This window comes from Aquarana catesbeiana, linkage group LG03 (assembly GCF_042186555.1).
Source record: "Aquarana catesbeiana isolate 2022-GZ linkage group LG03, ASM4218655v1, whole genome shotgun sequence".
NCBI classification, from domain to species: domain Eukaryota; kingdom Metazoa; phylum Chordata; class Amphibia; order Anura; family Ranidae; genus Aquarana; species Aquarana catesbeiana.
In genome coordinates, this window is record NC_133326.1 from 152,788,968 (window position 1) to 152,808,339 (window position 19,372).

The window sequence follows — 19,372 nt, forward strand, 5'->3', positions numbered from 1 at the left end:
CTTAGCTGAGGAAATAACTTGGAATTGGATCATCTCATGGTGAAGGTCCCCTACGGCCATGAACAACGGAACAGTCTCATGAGTCACATGGGCAGGCTGTAGAGGTTTCCCTTCAAGAGCCTCAAGGGCAAGTGGAGTGTCATGCAGCTGCAGCGGAATTGAGTGCTTCGATACAAAGGCAGCATCAATGAACAGGCCTGCAACCCCAGAGTCGTTTAGAGCCTGTATCTCGATGGATGACTCAGCCCAATACAGGGTAACCGAAACCAGGGGCTTATCTTTCTGGGAAACTGGAGACAAAACAACACCACCTAAGGTCTGTCCGTGGCAGGACCTCAAGGTTCGGGCGTTTCCTGGACGGGTAGGAAAAGACTTCAAAAAGTGACCAACTTGGCCACAATAAAGGCACAATCTCTCCCTCCTCCTAAGGGCTCTCTCATCCGAAGAGAGAGACGCGTGAAGCCCAAGTGCATGGGTTCAACTTCACAGACCGACTCGGTATCAGGAGGCATGGGAGGTTAGGGAGGCAAGGGTGGGACTGCAAAGCTCGGAGACAAATGTACAGGAGGCTTGCGTCAGCGCTCCTTAAAAGAGTGTCTTTCTCTGAGTCTGGAGTCAATGAGGATGGCAAATGTGATCAACCTCTCCAGCTCAGTGGGTTGCTATCCGAGAAACCATGAGAGAAGGCAGCCACAAGGGCCTCATTGTTCCAAGCAACCTCTGCTGCCAGAGTATAGAATTCAATGGCATAATCAACAACAGTTCTCGTACTCTGTTTGATGGACATGAAGCTCTTTGCAGCAGAAGCGGAGGTGCGGGAATGTCAAATACCCTTTTGAAGGAAGCCACAAATTCTGTGTAACTCAGGACCACAGGTTTTTGTGTCACCCATAGAGGGTTTGCCCAGGCCAAGGCTCTCTCAGAAAGCAAAGATATCACCAAACCTACTTTGCTTCTGTCTGTGGAAAACGCCTAGGGCAGCATCTCAAAGTATATCTCAACCTAACCTGGTTGAGAAACCCTCTGCAATGAACTGGATCGCCCCCAAATTGCTGGGGAAGTGGAGCAGAACCAGACATGCCTCTTATAGAGGTAATACTCGAGGCGGGTGCCTGCACAGAGCCTGGAGTAGCAGCAGGGACGACCTACAACATAGGCTGTACCGGAGCAGCCATAGTGGAAGATTCCAGGTTAGCCGTGCGACTCAGGGGGGTTTGTAAAGCCAAGGCAAACTGATCCATGCGGTGATCCTGGTCATTCAATCTGAAAAAAAAATATTACCAACAAGTGGACTGACTGCATCTTCTGAATTCATGGCCTTCGCCTACTGTCAGGAACCATGAATCAGACAGAGACAGAAGTACAGTTAATCACACTTGTTTATTAATAATAAAAAGGTAAACAGAGTAAGCATAGTCAATACATAGCCAGAGTTCAGTAACCAGATCGGGTATTCAGCCAATGCCAATGTCAGAGAGCCAGAGATCAATGTAGTAGTACAGCAAGCAGGATCAGGAGGTCAGGAGGGAGATCAGCCGAGCAAGTCTTCAACAGGAACACAGGAGAAAGTCTCTGTGATGTGACCAAAGGCAAAGGCAGAGATGAAGTGAGCTGGACGGCTTTAAGTAGGCAAGGAATGACAAGCAGATCAACAACAGCTGAGTCACTGTGGAGGGAAAGGAGCTGGCAATTAGCCAACAGCTGAGCGGCCAGTTCAGAGAAGGAAGGGCTGAGCCCAGCCCTGACAGGTGTGCACACTTATGCAACCACATTGTTTTCATTTTTTATTTTTACTTCCCTCCACCTAAAAGATTTCTGTTTGTTTTTCAATTGAGTTGTACAGTTTATAGGTCACATTAAAGGTGGAAAAAGTTCTGAAATAAGTTATCTTTGTCTCATTTTTTTACATCACAGAAACCTGACATTTTAAAGGGGTGTGTGTAGACTTTTTATATCCATTGTATATACTTATTCTGTATATATATATATATATATATATATATATATATATATATATACAGTATATATTTTTTATTGCATCCTTTATTCAGAGCATTACAATGTTGCCATAGTATTGAGAACACTGTGATCAGCTGTGATTGGCTACAGCTGATCACATGGTACAGGGAGGCAGTGCTTAGCTTTGTATCATGTGATCACTGTGAGCAATCACAGAGTTAACAGTAGTTCTGAATGGCTGCATCAATGGCAGTCATCTTTACTACTGCCCACATGATTGCTGTGATTGGTCACAGCGATCATATGGCACCAAGGTGGCGCACTGCTGATCAGGATACAGATACAATTGCCCCTGAGGGCACGCATCTGCACAGTTTTAAGAGAAAGAACGGGTATGTCCATTTAAATTGGCGCTTGTCCCACCTGGTCGTTTATGTACAGTGGCCAGGTGGGAAGTGGTTAATGACCCATATGAATGAGAGTGTTAGTTCCTTCAAACCAATTTCTCAATACAGAGGGGGTTTACCAGTATTTTACAATGCTTAATAAATGCAATTGTCCTTGTACTGCTGCAGTACACCTACCAATGTGATGGTGGAGCTACACAGCTTAGCACATCTCGGACCAATTCTGTTTTACCTGGGACCAATTCTGTTTAACTCGGACCAATTATATTTTATTTATTCATAAATGATATAGAGGCTGGTATAAATAGCTCAATATTAGTGTTTGCTAATAGTACAAAGCTATGTAGGGCAATAACTTCACTTTAGGATATTGCAACTTTACAAGAAGACCTCAATAAAATAACAGGGTGGGCAACTAAATGGCAAATGAGGTTTAATGTTGAAAAATCTAAAGTAATGCATTTGGAGGCTAAGAATATGAATACAGGTTACTCACTAGTGGGAGAACCTTTGAGTAAATCCAAGATGAAAAAAGAATATTAACATGCATAAAAAATGGTATTTAGGGGGGCATGGCTGAGCAGCAGATGTCTCCTTCTCCGCCAAAAATCTGTGCAATACCCCTGGAATCACCCGATATCGCTCTCTTACGGACCCTAGCTGACCGGTACAGGTATCCCTGTGCTTGTGACCTGCATTCCTGCTACTCCGCTACCACCGCTGACATGGCAAAATGGCTCATAGAAAACCGAGGCCTCATGGAGGATCCTAGCCAAGATGGTGCCTGGTTGCAACGCTTCTCCATGGAAAAATATAAAGAGGCAGCCCAGAAGTTCTTGAGTGTGAGGACTCCCAAAGAACATATGCCTTCTTCATCTACCCTGGGGGTTACTTCAGGGGGTCAGTCCATTTTTGCTGTGCCACATGCATCTTCCCTAGATGCAGAAGAGCCAGAGCCCACTCTGCATGACATACTCTCTGCTGTATAATCCTGCAATATGTCTATCTCTGCCCTCACTGATGAACTTAAGGGAGTTAAGGCAGAAATCTCATTTATGTGGCATGATATGCAAAAACTGCAGGAACGCATCTCTGCCCTGTAAGGCAGAGTGAGCACAGTGGAGGATGATATAGTTCCCATGCAAAGGGATCTCAAATAAAACTGCCATCTCACAGACCAGCATGCCGCCCGCCTGGATGACTTAGAAAATAGAATGCACCGCAATAATGTGCATGCCCTGGGTATTCCTGAGTGGGCCGAAGGCAAAAATCCTGTCATCTTTATTGAGCAGTGGCTCATTTCTACGTTTGGCAAGGATACCTTCTCCCACTTGTTTGCAGTTGAGAGGGCGCATAGGGTCCCAGCACGCCCTTTACCACTGGGCACCCACCCGCACCCATTCCTGTTCAAACTATTGAATTACAAAGACAGGAACGCTATACTCTCCAAGGCTAGAACCATGAGTGGTGCTATGGCTATTGACGCTATTCCCGGACTTCTCTGTGGAACTACAAAAACAGCGTGCTAAGTTCCTAAGTGAAAAAGAGGCTGAGATCTTAATCTACAATATGCCATGCTGTATCCTGCCCGACTTTGGGTGGTTGCGCTGGGAGAGGTCCATTTCTTCGATCGCCCTACCTTCGCGGCACAATGGCTGTATCGGGAGGATAGAACACTTAGAGTCGCTGTGTCGCAACGCTCTGCTTCTACTTGAAATATGATCGCCCTACAAAAAAGTTATTTTTCTTTTGATGTTACCTGGTCCCAGATATGTTCCTACATTCTTTTCATGTTCCTCTCAGTCAAGGTGGACACTGGAGAACATTGTATCTATCTGCATTGTGGGTTATCCCACTGTCAGAAACCATGAATCAGACCGAGACAAAAGTACAGTTAAATCACACTTGTTTAATAATAAAAGTAAATAGAACAAACGTAGTCAAAACATAGCCAAAGTTCGGTAACCGTAACGGATAGTCAGACAAGCCAGAAAGTCAGGAAGCCAGGAATCAGAGTGGTGGAACAGCAAGCAGGTTCTGGAGCCAGAAGGAACGGCAGCCAAGCAAGTCTTTAAAAGGATTCAGGAGATAGTCTCTGTGATGTTGACCAGGCGAAGGCAGAGATCATCTGGGCTGGACGGCTTAAGTAAGCAGGACTAATGAGCAGGAAATCATCAACAAGTGAGTCACTGTGGAGGATAGGAGCTGGCAATTAACCGACAGCTCAGAGAAGGAAGGGCTGAGCCCAGCCCTGACACCCACATACACCGCTGAAGTGAAACCCACTTGCCATCCTTTTTTTTGCTGGAGTTTCCACTGCTTCCCCCCTCATGGAAGATCCATGGGAACAATATGTTCCTCAGCTTCACTGGCTGGGAGCTCTGTTGGCTCCATACGTTAATTTTCTTTTTTTTTCATGTTGTGTTTGCTGCTCCCTTTTTGACCTACCACAGCTCCAACTGTTTGTTTTTCTGATATTGACTCTGTCAGACTGCTCACATAGATTGATTATGGTGCTACCCTGGACAAATTCTACATTGTCTATTGGCCTATCATGCTAGTTGCAACTTTGAAACATGCCGGTAAGAGGAGGGCATACACCTTTTGCTCACTTGCTGGGGGAAATCAGACTGACGGATGTTTGGAGACTTAGGAAACCCAGACACAAAGATGTTTTGTATACTCAGCCATGTATGGGGGACTGTCTACGATAGATCTAGGTTTAGGTAATAACGCATTACTTCCACTGGTTATAGACTTAGACTATAATAATAGGCATATATCTGATCACTCCCCATTTTGGGTGAGCATTCCGCTACCCACTGTCTCTAAATGTACAGGCTGGAAACTTAACCCTTTTTGGCTCTCCTTATTCCCAGAACCAGACCCCATGTGTGGTTTGCTAAAACTTTTCTTTCAAGATAACATAAACACTGCTCGGTTAAGTGTTGCTAAGGCCTATACTGCTAAGGCCTATATAAGGGGTCAGTTTATCTAACTAATAACCCATATCAAAATCGATACCAAAGCTTGGGAAACAATGGTATGCAGGGAGGTTACAGAGACCGAGGATAGATATATCACTAACCCTATGGAGCATACAAAGCCATCTTGGTTGGAGGCACAATCCATGTCCAGGCAACTGGCGCTGCAGCTGGCTGAGAACAAAGTTTTTTTCTACAGCAAACTCAGTTCGAGGAAGGGAAGGCTACTGGGCACATGTTAGCTATGCTGGCGAATGCACAGAGGTCATCCTCCCTTGTCTTGCCAATCTGCGATGATCAAGGTGCCCTCCAGTCCCAGAGCTCTGACAATATTAGGATCTTTAGATCATTCTACGCTGATCTCTATACTTCTAAAGTACAGCCTTCTGACATGGAGATTGGGGCATTTCTAGATGGCTGTGTGCTGCCTCGCTTGTCGGCATTGGATGCTGCAGATTGCCCCATTAACGGGAGGAGGCACTCGTGTTAGCCCTAGCACAATCTCATTATAATAAATCTCTGGGGGCAGAAAGGCCTTCCATCCAAGGTCAACAAGCGATATGAAGGCACATTGCTACCCATACTACTGAAGGTCTATAATGAGGCATTTCAGGCTGGAGCTTTGCCCACTTCTATGAATGAGGCAATCATTATTGTGCTATTAACCACTTCCCGACCGGCGCACGCCGATGTACGGCAGAATGGCACGGCTGGACAAATGGGCGTACCTGTAAGTCCCAATTGAATTCCCCGCTGTGCCATTGCGTGCGCACGCCGGCTGGGAGCACCGTGAGTCAGGTCGCGGGTCCTGCGGACTCAGTCATCTTAGGGATACCCGTGATCGCCTCACGGAGAGGACGAACGGGGAGATGCTGATGTAAACAGCATCTCCCCATTCTGCCTAGTGACAGTGTCACTGATCTCTGCTCCCTGTCATCGGGAGCAGAGATCAGTGACATGTCACAGCTAGCCCATCCCTCCTACAGTTAGAACACTAGTACTGACTTAACCCCTCCCTGCCCCCTAGTGGTTAACCCCTTCACTGCCAGTGTCATTTACACAGGAATCAGTGCAAAAAATGTCCGCTGTGTCCGCCATAATGTCGCAGTCACAATAAAAATCGCTGATCGCCGCCATTACTAGTAAAAAAAAAATTAATAAAAATGCCATAAAACTAACCCCTATTTTGTAAACGCTATAACTTTTGCGCAATCCAATCAATAATCTCTTATTGCGATTTTTTTTTTTACTAAAAATATGTAGAAGAATACGTATCGGCCTAAACTGAGGGAAAAAATGTTTTTTTAATTATTTTTTGGGGATATTTATTATAGCAAAAAGTAAAAACTAATGCGTTTTTTTCAAAATTTATGCTATTTTTTTGTTTATAGCGCAAAAAATAAAAACCGCAGAGGTGATCAAATACCACCAAAAGAAAGCTCTATTTGTGGGAAAGAAAGGACGTCAATTTTGTTTGGGAGCCACGTCGCGCGATCGCGCAATTGTCATTTAAAGCGACGCAGTGCTGAATCGCAAAAAGTGCTCTGGTCAGGAAGGGGGTTAAATTCTTCCGGGGCTGAAGTGGTTAAAACCAGGAAAAGACGCTACCTTACCTGAATCATACCGACCCATTTCCTTGCTCACATCTGATGTCAAACTATTGGCGACCAGATTGGCTCAGGTGATACATAAATTGGTGCACAAGGACCAGTCCGAAGACCAGAACCTTTGGAGGCTTTTCCGAAACTTACAATTGCCTGTGGATAACCCTGGTAGCCGAGCCATCTTTTCGCTAGACTCAGCTAAGGCCTTTGACAGTGTAGAATGGCCTTACCTGTGAAAGGTGTTGGAACATAGTTTTATCCAGTGGGTCAAGATACTGTGTGCCGAATCCTCGGCTAGGATTAGGGTGAACGGGGAGCTCTTGGAACCTTTTGCATTATTCCGGGGCTCTAGGTAGGGGTGTCCTTTGTCATCCCTGCTGTTTGCCCTAGCTTTGGAACCTCTCACATCACGGATACGTGAGGAGCCAATATAACCGGGTTCTGACGCAATACGGGCACTGACATGGTGTCAATGTACGCTGATGATACCTACTTTACTTGGGGGATACTCAGGGCACTTTGCGGACCGTCATGACCCTTATTGAGGCCTTTTTCATTAACTGGAACAAGTCGGTACTGATGCCTTTAGACCCTATAACCTCCCCCTCCCTGAATGTGTGGAAATGGTGCAAGTGGTATCCTCCTTTTGCTATCTGGGCTTTCAGATTACGCCTGACCCATCTCAATATATTGAACTTAATTGAATTCCCTTAATTCATACATTTCGTGAAAAATTTACTATATGGTGTAAACTGCCATTATCAGTGGTGGGGAGGATTAACCTCATCAAAATGGTCTGGGCACCACAATTGCTGTATGTATTCAATAAATCTCCAGTCTGGGTTCTCCGACAGTGGTTTGCCAGGATAGACTCACAATTTAGAGAACTAATTTGGCGAAAAAAGATAGCTCGGATTAGTCTGTCAACATTACAATATAGCAAAGATCAGGGGGGATTGGCGGTTCCCCACTCTAGAGCCTGCTACCTTGCTTCCCAGCTACAACAGTTGGGGGGCTGGGGAATTAACGGACCCTATTCGTAGACTTTGATCCCAGGAGATGATGTCTCCACCCTCGCGTGTTTGGAGGCGGGATTCATGTACTTGGACCCTGGGGTCCCCACAGTAACCCTATTGAAGACCTTATGGTCATATGTTAAGTGGATGCTAGGAATACGGGGCTTTCTAACACATACTCCATTGTGGCGCAATCTGAACTATAGGGAAATATTGAAATTTAGGGGGTTTAGAAATTGGGAAGGAGTAGGGCTATGCTTTATGTAACAGCTATATAATGGGTAAACCCTCAAAACCTTTATGGAGGTGCAGGCAGAGTTTGCCATCCGACGTAACCACTTCTTCAAATATCTACAACTGAAATACATGCCCTACAGACACAATCAAGATGTGCTCAATTTAACTTAACTGACCATACCTTAATACAGGAGGTTCTTATGGAAGGCGATAAAAAGTATTTTATATATTTTCCACAACTACCTTACAGGCGGGGCTGGGAAAAAGATACCGGTGCCATAGATGGGGAGACATTGGATCTCTGCCTGAGTGATGCCCCTTTGGTGTCGGTTTCTGCCTCTCAAAAATTATCCCATTTTTTATCTGCTTCACAGGGTGTACAGAACACTTGTACAACTTCATAGATGGGGGAATTGCAATACCCCCCTATGCCCGAATGCGAGAGAGATCATGGCGACCTCATTCATATGCTTTGGAAGTGCCCAAAGCTTTTCCGCTACTGGAAGGAGGTCCTTGACGTGATCTCTCTGGTATTCATGTGTAATATCCCACGAACCCCGGTTGTGTGCCTGTTGGGTGTCCTGGATGAGGAGCCCTTAACTCCACAAGCTCATACTGCTTTTTTGCAACTGCTATATGTTGCACATAAATTGATTGCACAATTTTGGATTGTTTCCAGTGTGCCCACCAGGCGACAATGGGTAGAGCATGTCAATAAATTATTGACACAGGAAAAGTTGACGTACCAACATAGACGTGTTTCATGTAAATTCTACTCAATGTGGCCAGCTTGGTTGGATGTTCCGGGCTAATTAGAGATAGGCTCCTACAGGGGTGAATGCTGTAGGAAGTCCAGAATAATGGCTGACTAGGTCCTATACCAAACAAGATCCCTTATAATATTGGTGACTTTGGTAGGTCGTGTTTGTTTGTTTTTGGTTCACCCTCAGGGCTCTGAGGGTTTAGATAGGTTGAACTGTTAGTTTTCATTTTAGTTACACTATGCCTTCGTATGTATGTCAATCTTTGTAATTCTGGTTTACATAGCTCTGTAGGCACTATATTCACCCTCAGGGCTCTGAGGGTTTAGATAGGTTGAACTGTTAGTTTTCATTTTAGTTACACTATGCCTTCGTATGTATGTCAATCTTTGTAATTCTGGTTTACATAGCTCTGTAGGCACTATATTGACCAGCAGCATACCATTGTATGAGAACTTTACCTTATTCTCTTGTGTTTTAATATCTAATGCTCTGTTCCTTTTTCTACTGTGTACTGAATGGCATATATTTTGTATTGTGGATGACAAAATAAATATTTTTTTCTGATTAAAAAAAAAATGGTATTTACTCAAGAGATAAAACTATAATCCTGCTTCTTAAAAAAACTCTGGTTCAGCCACATCTGGAGTATACTGTCCAGTTCTGGCCACCTATCCTCATGAAGAATGTGCTGGAAATGGAGAGCCCAGAGAAGGGCAACAAAGCTAATAACTGGACTGGAGGACCTCAGTATTAGGGAAGACTGCAAACATTAAACTTCCACAACTGGTGGTGTCTTTATTCAACCTTACTAACTATGTAACTATATACAGTATATACTGTATGTAACTATCTGAAATATCATACAGCAGTTCATAAATGTGACAACTTGCACTGTGAAACCACTTCCCTTTTTAATAATGTTTTACTTTGGAAAAAGTTACCATGGCATAAAATATGGAAAATGTAAGGCAGCTTTAAGAACTGGTGTCATGTTCTCCCGATGGTGGCATTACTACCAACTGAAGACATGTCACTGCAACTTGACAAGAAGGAGGAAGAGGTTAACCCTGTGTGTGCTCCAACACCATCTGACACAGAGCTTACATTGGTCTCCTATCTCAGATGTAGGTATGATATGGCAGAGAAGATGAATATAAGCAGGTGGGATGTTGTTCTTATAAGAGAACATGTCCTTTGCCCTGAATAGGGAACAAGTCTAACACTACTGTAAGGTAAGTCAATCAGTAAATCTAGAAATACAGTATAGGCTGCTGACATTATATACAAATATTGCCTTTTCCTAAAAATGTTGTGCAGGTATTTTGAGCTTCCCTATTGGTCAGTGCCCATCAAATTAAAAGATCAAGGCTGAGGAGGTAGAAAGCAATGTGGTCAAACTCACCTTTTACAGGAAGATTTGAGATTTGAAAAAAATTTCAGCTGCCTATATTTGTGGATTGGCTGGTTATTGATAGGTTTCTCTATAGTTAACCTCTAGTTATACCATGCCCTAGGTCCAGCCTCTTTAAGCTATTCGACTGCACACTCAAAATAGTTTAAACTATGTTCAACTACTGCTATAAAAGAACATAATCTTTTACATACTTTTCTATAATATGATCTGTTATGTTGTGCAGCACCTCTCGGATATGTATCTAACTTCAAAGTGACTGGGTACACCAGTACTTCCATATCACTGGCTTGGAGCTCAACCACTGGAGCCACTGAATATAAAGTGTCCTGGAACCCTGCATCATCAGGTTGTATCACTTGCATGTTATTTATTATTCTCATTATGCTTTTGATTTATTTTTGGAGTTATTTTTGGCAATTATTATTGGTCATATACTGTCAAATAATATCCCTATTTGAGAATTATATAATTTGTTAATTTGAAGTCTATGTATATTTTATTTTATAATAATGGTGTAAGTATTCTTTACTACTTTCAGACTCCCCTAAAAGCCATTATCTGGCACCCTCAATCAGGTCATATCACTTAACAAACCTACATCCAAACACAAGGTATATAGTGAATGTGCAGGCAGTTTACAGCAACACCGAAGGGCCTCCAGCCACTCTCATTCAAGCCACAGGTAAGCAACATCATTGTGTTTCTTTTAGTTGTCCATCAATTTAAAGCAAAAGCATGAACATTGTAAAACTGTATGTCTTTGAATACATATTTAACTTTGCTTCGTATCTTCTTTTTTATGGACCTTTTCATTGCAACATCATTTCAAAGTTGTGGATTTTAGATGCACTACTGACTACTATAGACAGCACTGACTACTAAAGATTTGCTAAAAGAAGCAGTACAAAAAGGAATGAGACTGTTTAGTAACTCAAAGCAACCAAACAAATTGCACTTTAAGATAGATAACATGAAAAAAAAGATTTCTGACTGGTTTCTTTAGTTATTAAATGTTTTATGGCATCCAGAAAAAGGCCATCAGCCCTGAAGATAAATATGGAGAAATTGTGTAGGTCACCTAAAAGAAATGTTGCTGTCAGATGAAATAATTTGTATATTTGTGCATTCTGAAAAATATCATCTATAAATCCACACTTCCCTTGTTTTTTCTCAGGAATTGATGAACTAGGTCTCATACATTAATGTGTTTTTGTAAGAAAAAAAACTGTGTAACCCAGTGCAATCAGATTAAACCTTCATTGTTTTAAATTCAAATTAGGAATAAGAAGGGGGTACCTGAGCAGTATAAACAAGACAGATTTTTTTTAGCTTGACAATGTTTATAGTATTACTGTAGTTACAAATTTTCTGATTTCCTATGGCAGTCTCTGAATATTGCATCTCTCTCTCTGCAGACTCCAGTTCTGTTAAGCTGCTTCCAGTTAAGGACCTGCAGGTAATTGACACTGGAGTTAACACTCTCAAACTGTCCTGGAAGAAAACACCCGGAATAACTCATTATAAAATATCATGGGTTCCATTCGATGGTGAGTTTTGTTTTAGATATCCACTAAGAAAATTAAATCATTTGGTATATATTCTGATCACTGATATATACAATTGCCATTTAATCCAAATATGAGATATTTGGTGCTTGTATGTTACTTCATTTAATTAAAATGAAAACACTTGCATTTGATTTTTTTACAGTACTATACAAATGTCTAGTATGTTTGAAGGTTTATGAGATCACAGACAAAATTCTGAACTTCAGAGATTTTTTTTCCAGTTATTTCTGAACAGAGATTACCTTAAGCACATTTTTAAATCTATTCAAAATGTTTATTTTATAGAACATGAAATGAAAATAATTTGCTGCTGTTGTGTATTAATTCTGCTTTAATACCTCTAGGTGGCGCTAGAAACTCAAAGATTGTCTCTGCAGATGCTTCATTTTTCACTATACCTGATCTAAAGGAAAGTGCCACTTATAATATCTACGTGTCATCAATTATTGGAAACAGAGAGGGAAGTCCTGTTCTTCTCACAGCAAAAACATGTGAGTTGACAAGATACATCCATTAGTATTTGTTTTTCAATAGAAACTGTGCAATGAACTGTGCACTCAATACTAAAGAATGTAACATAAATAAGGGCAATTAAAGGCAAGGTGTGAATCTAAATCCAAAAGCTGAACTGTAATATATTGAAGCTTACCAATCCCTAAATATGGTAGTACAGTGCCTCGAAAAAGTATTTATACCCCTTGAAATGTTTCACATTTTGTCATGTTACAACCAAAAAACATAAATGTATTTTATTGAGATTTTATGATGTGAACATTTGTATTTATACTGAGATTAAATTACACACAGGTAGACTCTATTTACTATTTAGCTGACTTCTTATGGCAATTGGTTCCACTAGATTATAGTTAGGGGTATCAGAGTAAAGGGGGCTGTATACAAATGCACGCCCCACTTTTCAGATATTTATTTGTAAAAAAAATTTGAAAACCATTTATCATTTTCCTTCCACTTTACAACTATGTGCCACTTTGTGTTGGTCTATCACATAAAATCCCAATAATATAAATGTATGTTTTTGGTTGTAACGTGACAAAATGTCAAGGGGTATGAATACTTTTTCAAGTCACTGTAACATTAGGAAAAAAAGCTGCCTGTGTAACTGCTTAATAAAGTATTAGCAGGAGTTAGTCCACACACTGAACAAAATTAGTCCGGTCTCTGCTGAATCAGCCAAATTTCAAGAAGTGTATGGTGTTAGCGACCAGATCACCTAGTGAAATTAAAGGAAAAGGCCTTAAAACAGAGAACTGAAGCAGCCACCACATGTAAGGATTACTTTATTTACATTTCAATACAAAAGATGAATTAGGAGGATTAAACATACCTCTATAGATAAAGAGGAGAGTTTAGAATTACTGTAGCTGCCACAAAGCAAAATTGTAGATTGAGCTGTATGTAGTTTTTGCCATTCCTAGAGTTAATTTCTAAGCTTCACGATTATTTTAGAGAAGCTGTAACCTGAAAACAGTTTGGGTTCTGTCTTTCTTCATACTGTATGTGTCTGACAATTTTGTTTTTCCTATCTTTTAAAGTGATTCTACCCAAAGTAGACTTATTTGAAGTTAAAGAAACCACTGGGGACACTGCATTACTGAGCTGGACTGGAGTCACTGGGGCAACATCTTATCTTTTATCGTGGAGGCTTTCTTCCCGTGAGTGGTGCTTGATTCATAAATTGTATCACACTAAGTAGAATATGAGTAATAATTACCAATCCAACTATACAACCTCGGGGTAGTGACCCACCTATCATATACTTAATGTAGCACCCCATAGAGCTACTGTTTTGTTACATTTCGTTTTTGGCCTTCCTGTAACCAGGGAGGACACTATTTGATTAGTTAAGTCTTCTCTGGGTTTTGTAGGTATGGGATCAATTGCTTATCCCTGTCTCCCAGGGGATCCTGGGATATAGTAGGTGGGAGAATCATGACACCAGGCTGCATGTTGTTATCTCCCCAGCCAATCCCTGGTCAATATGGCAGGTGACCAGCAGGGGGCTGATGGGGTTATAAATAGGCTGGAACTCAGAGCAGAAATCTGTTGTTCCTGGGGGGAGTAAGACCCAGCCTGAGGGCTGTGGCATCCCTGAGACATTTTCCTGGAACTTCAAACACTTTTATGCGGTCCCAGATACAGTTTGACTGTGGTACCTCTGTTCTATGACATGTAAGTAAATGTGACATTGCAGCAAAATTACGATCAGGTCCCTTTACCTGCAAAGTAGAACTGTGCTGCGTGGCAGAGCAGTGCATGTAAATCTTAGGACTTAACTGGAAATCCTTTTGGCAGGCAAAAAGCTCTTGTGTAGATATTTCACCTGTGTATTTAGCTCTTTGCTTGTAGTTTAACTTTTACATGGTATTTACTGTACTTTTAGGTGTCTTTATACATCATCGTGTAAAAACATGGTGTAGCATTTTTAGAACAGTATAGACATATCATAACACATTATATCATGTCAATAATATACTATACAGTATATATAAAATAAATATTCCCTGCAGATTTTGTAAGTGTGCCCACTTACAAAGAAATGAAGGGTCTATCGTTTTTATAGGTGTATTTTAAATGTTATAGACAGAACATCAACCAACAGACCAGAAAAAACACGATGCAAATTGAGTTGCAGTTCAGTGAGTAAAAAAAGTATTTGATCCCCTACCAACCAACAATAATTCTGGCTCCCACAGACTGGCTACAGTATGTGCTCCTGTGGTACACAGATTAGTCCTATCAATTTAAGAAGGTGCTCCTAACGACAAATCATTATGTGTAAAAAAGACACCTGTCCACAGAACCTCTTTCTTCCATTCAAACTCACCACCATGAGCAAGAACATAGAGCTGTTAAAGGAAGTCAGGGACAAGATTGTAGACCTGCGCAAGGCTGGAATGGGCTACAAGACCATCAGCAAGGAGCTTGGTGTGAAGGCGATAACTGTTGGAACAATTAATTGTAAATGGAAAAAATACAAAATAACCATCAATTGCCCTCGGTCTGGAGCTCCAAGCCTGATTTCGCCTCGTGGGGTATAGATGTTCATGAGAAAAGTGAGTGATCAGCCCATAACTACATAGGAGGAGCTTGTGAATGATCTCAAGACAGTTGGGGTGCCAGTCACCAAACAAACCATTGATTGAAACTCTGCAGCGCCCGCCAAGTCCCCCTCTTCAAGAAGGCACATGTACAGGCCTATCTGAAGTTTGCCAATGAACATCTAAATGATTCAGAGAAGGATTGGGAGAAAGCGCTGTTGTCAGATGAGACCAAAATTGAGCTTCTTGGCAAAAACTCGACTCGCTGTGTTTGGAGGAAAAAAAATGCTGACTATGACGCTAAGAACTCCATTCCTGAAGTCAAGCATTGAGGTGGAAACCTTATGTTTTGGGGTGGTTTCTCTGCTAAGGGTACTTTGCCTCATTGAGGGGCCAATGGATGGGGCCATGTATTGCAAAATATTGTATAAGAACCTTCTTCCCTCAGCCAAAACATTGAAGATGGGCCGAGGATGGGTCTTCCAGCATGACAATGACCCAAAACATACCGCCAGGGCAACAAAGGAGCGGCTCAAAAAGAAGCACATTTAAGGTCATGGAGTGGCCTAGCCAGTCTTCAGACCTTAATCCTATAAAAAATGTATGGAGGAAGCTAAAACTCTGAGTTGCCAAGTAACTGCCAAGGATTTAGAGAAGATCTGTAAAGAAGAGTGGACCAAAATCCCTCCTGAGATGTGTGCAAACCTGGTAACCAAGTACAAGTAACGTCCTACCTCTGTGCTTGCCAACAAGGGTTTCTCCACATGTTTTGCTTGGGCATCAAATACTTATTTTACTCTCTGAACTGCAACTCAATTTATAACATTTGTATCATGTGTTTTTTTCTGGATTTTTGGTTGATATTCTGTCTTTATCATTTAAAATACACCTTTAATAAAAATTATAGAACCTTTATTTCTTTGTGGGATTCCCCCCACTGTAAATATGCAGCAAACTAAGTCATATACATTTGTTTATTTCCTTAGAAGCAGATTCATCTGTGGAGCAGTTGGCTGGATCTTACAGGTCTTTTAGACTAAGTGGATTGCAGTATGGAAAAACATATGTTTTTGCAATAAAACCACTCTTTGGAGAGATGGAAGGTCCTGAAAGAGTAATAACCAAAACCATATGTAAGTTAATCTACTTTTATTACGAATTGGTTCATTAGTATGAAGCGCTGTAAGGATTTTGTTTAAATCAAATATCTCTTAGACAGACATTACTGGACAAGTTAGATCTGTGTAACAGTTATAGAATAATAAAGAAAAAGAAAAAAGAAAATCTGGGAACCTGATATAGTGATTAATAAGTAATGCCGCTCAACATACAAGCAGGGTGTATTAACACAGCATGATACCATCAGAAAGAAAAAACAAAAAATGTGAACACCCTGGGGCTACCTCCTAAAGTTTATTGACATGTAAAAAAGAGAAGGATAAAACAGCACATGAACGATGTATACAAAAATAACCAGTACTAACACTCCCAGCCTCCTCCCCTAAAATTGTGAACTCCCACACCCACTAATTCCCCTATCCCCTAAGCCCAAGGACCAATTCTCCGGGACCTCCCTGAGGAGCTGAGACAGTGCGGCTATACCGCTGACCCCTCGAAAATGATGAATCCCCTGGTGACTGCACCTACAAAAAATGTGTATTACAAACAGCAGGGACTCAAGCATCCACACCAGAACCTGAATGGGAATCACTACACCTTAAAACCACTATGGGCAAATGTAGTGCAATCCATCAAATCAGGTGAACCTGGGGGATGCGCACGAAAAGTCACGAAAGATTGGAGCCCCGCTGATTAGTCCTTATATTGTAACACAATAAAGCCATATCTATTCCCGAATCTCAGGTAATAAGTGCCTATATGACCTGGTCACAGAGGTGGATAGTACTGAGAGATTGTGTCCAGCAGTCTGCTATGAGTAGGTATAAATGAACACCACATGAAGGGATGATGAATGTATCCACTGCTTGCTCCGCTAAATTGGTATGTAAATGAGGCAGTAACATTTACGCTTAAGTCACAACTTGGACATAACCTCAAACAAAGTGAACTATAACATATCTGAAAGCAGACTAGACATCCGATCCGGACAGTAGTAAGACACTGTGTCCCATAGACTGGCAATATGATTGGTCTGTCTGTGTGTTGGTTACTCACTGTCCAATTTTCTTCCAGTGACTCCAATGAGATGTTCTTGCGATCCGTAGTCCTTGCCTCAGGGCTTCACAGACAATTCATTCAACAAACAAGTGTAGTTTAAATCGTTGCAGGTGTCCTGTGCGGGTAATGCAGGTTTGGATATTCCCGGCAAATGGTTCAAACCACTAGGATCCCATGTAGGGAAACTATAGGTGTCCATTAAAGCACACAGTAGAAGCAGGGCAGCAGGCTATAATTGAGCAGTGTAATCCCGTATCTCAGAACTCAAAAAACCTCTGATAAATCCATCAATTAAACAACATTAGTCAGGCGATGCAGGATACAGTACATCAGGGGGTGGGGGGTTCCGCTCCTATGTGGATTTACATGTTTCATTCTGCCCCTGAACTTCGTCAGGACTCATCCCCCAGGTTCACCTGATTTGATGGATAGCACTGCATTCGCCCATAGCGGTTTTAGGGTGTAGTGATTCCCATTCAGGTTCTGGTGTGGATTCTTGAGTCCCTGCTGTTTATAATACACATTCTTTGCAGGTGCAGTCACTGGGGATTCATCATTTTTGGGGGGTCAGCAGTATAGCCGCACTGTTTCAGGGAAGTCCTGGAGAATTGGTAGATGGGCTTATGGGATAGGGTAATTAGTGAGTGTGGGGGTTCACAGCTTTAGGGGGGAGACTGGGAGTGTTAGTACTGGTTATTTTTGTATACATCGTTCATGTGCTGTTTTATCCTTCTCTTTTTTACATGTCAATAAACTTTAGGAGGTAGCCCCTGGGTGTACATTTTGTTTGTTTTTTCTTTCTGATAACAGTTATAGAATACATGAAAACATTACTGAACTGGTAACTGGTATCGAGTCAGGATTAACAGAGTAATTTAGGCTGAACAAACTGGGGTGCAAAATTACAAATTCTACTCTCAGTGGAAACTCTGTTTTGCTAAATATGCTTTCTATTTAAAACTTTCTTGTAAACAATTCTAATCTTCTTTTTTCAATATTTAGAGGCTTTTTTTAGGTGGAGCGGGGGGGTCATAATTAGGGTAATTTATTTTACCAAACACTGCTTTAAACATCCACATGTGGTTAACCATTCTCTGTAATTTAAAATACATGCACTGGGAAGATTCACCAGAAGTGAATATTTAATAATTGTCACATTCACTGCTTTCTAAATATGCTCCTCTTGTGTCTTTTATATTTGTGTTTTTTTTTTCTTTTCTTGTGTGTAAAATTATTATTTTACACACAAGCGGCTCAGGCTTCATGTTGACTCCCCTGTTAGCCACAGACTTCCATTCTAATGTCTCACTTACTGAGATGCTCTTGAGTGCACTATTTTGTGTTTAATCATTGTTTTTTTAAATTAAACTTTACTGCACTATTGGAGGCCGCCTACCCCCCCCCCCCATGAATGAAAAAAATGGCACAGAGTTCCCCTCCAAGACCATACCAGACTGTCTGGTATGGATTTTAAGGGGAACCCCGACCCCAAAAATAACGGCATGGGGTCCCCCCCTAAAATCCATGCCAGACCTTATCCGAGCACGCAGCCCGGCAGGTCAGGAAAGGAGCAGGGTCACTTGGGGCGGGGCCACCCGGTGGCTATATAAGTAATGGCACATGGCAGACCTAGCAGGAGCGAGCGTCGGGAGAAGATCAGAGGAAGAACAGAGGGAGAAGACAGAGGAAAGAGGAGGACAGGCAGAGGGAGAAGACAGTGGAGAGAGGAGAACTGGCAGCAGGAGGAAGACATCAGCAGAGGGAGAAGAACCAAACTGGAGGAAGTCATCAGCAGAGGGAGAAGAACCGGAGGATGAAGAGATCGCCGGAGGTATAAGAAATTGGAAGGAGAAGGAGAAGACGCCGGAGTTGCTTTAATAAATTACTTGGTCAAAAGCCTGTGTGCTGTTTTGTTTGCCAATTTTTTTTAGGGAATGGGTAGGGGTACAATGTACTCCATACTCATTCACATAGGGTGGGGTGCCGGGATCTGGGGGCCCCTTGTTAAAGCCCCCCACCCGCAGACCCCAAAAACCAATGGCCAGGGTTGTCGGGAAGAAACCTTTGTCCCCATCAACATGCGGGCAAAGCACCCACCCCCCCATGTTGAGGGCATGTGGACTGGTATGATGCTCGCTCGTCCCCACCCCCATTCCTGACCTGCTGGACTGTGTGCTCAGAT

The 19,372-nt window shown here is 42.0% G+C and overlaps 1 protein-coding gene across 1 annotated transcript in view; it reads left to right on the forward strand.

Annotated features, from left to right (window-relative positions):
• LOC141131772 (uncharacterized) overlaps positions 1 to 19,372 on the forward strand; it is a 759,715-nt gene that overhangs the window by 195,589 nt on the left and 544,754 nt on the right. Inside the window, exons 15-20 of the mRNA XM_073619424.1 lie at positions 10,609 to 10,731; positions 10,924 to 11,067; positions 11,801 to 11,932; positions 12,298 to 12,444; positions 13,507 to 13,626; positions 15,999 to 16,145. Of these exons, the coding sequence (XP_073475525.1) occupies positions 10,609 to 10,731; positions 10,924 to 11,067; positions 11,801 to 11,932; positions 12,298 to 12,444; positions 13,507 to 13,626; positions 15,999 to 16,145 (813 nt within the window). The remainder of the gene's footprint in view (positions 1 to 10,608; positions 10,732 to 10,923; positions 11,068 to 11,800; positions 11,933 to 12,297; positions 12,445 to 13,506; positions 13,627 to 15,998; positions 16,146 to 19,372) is intronic.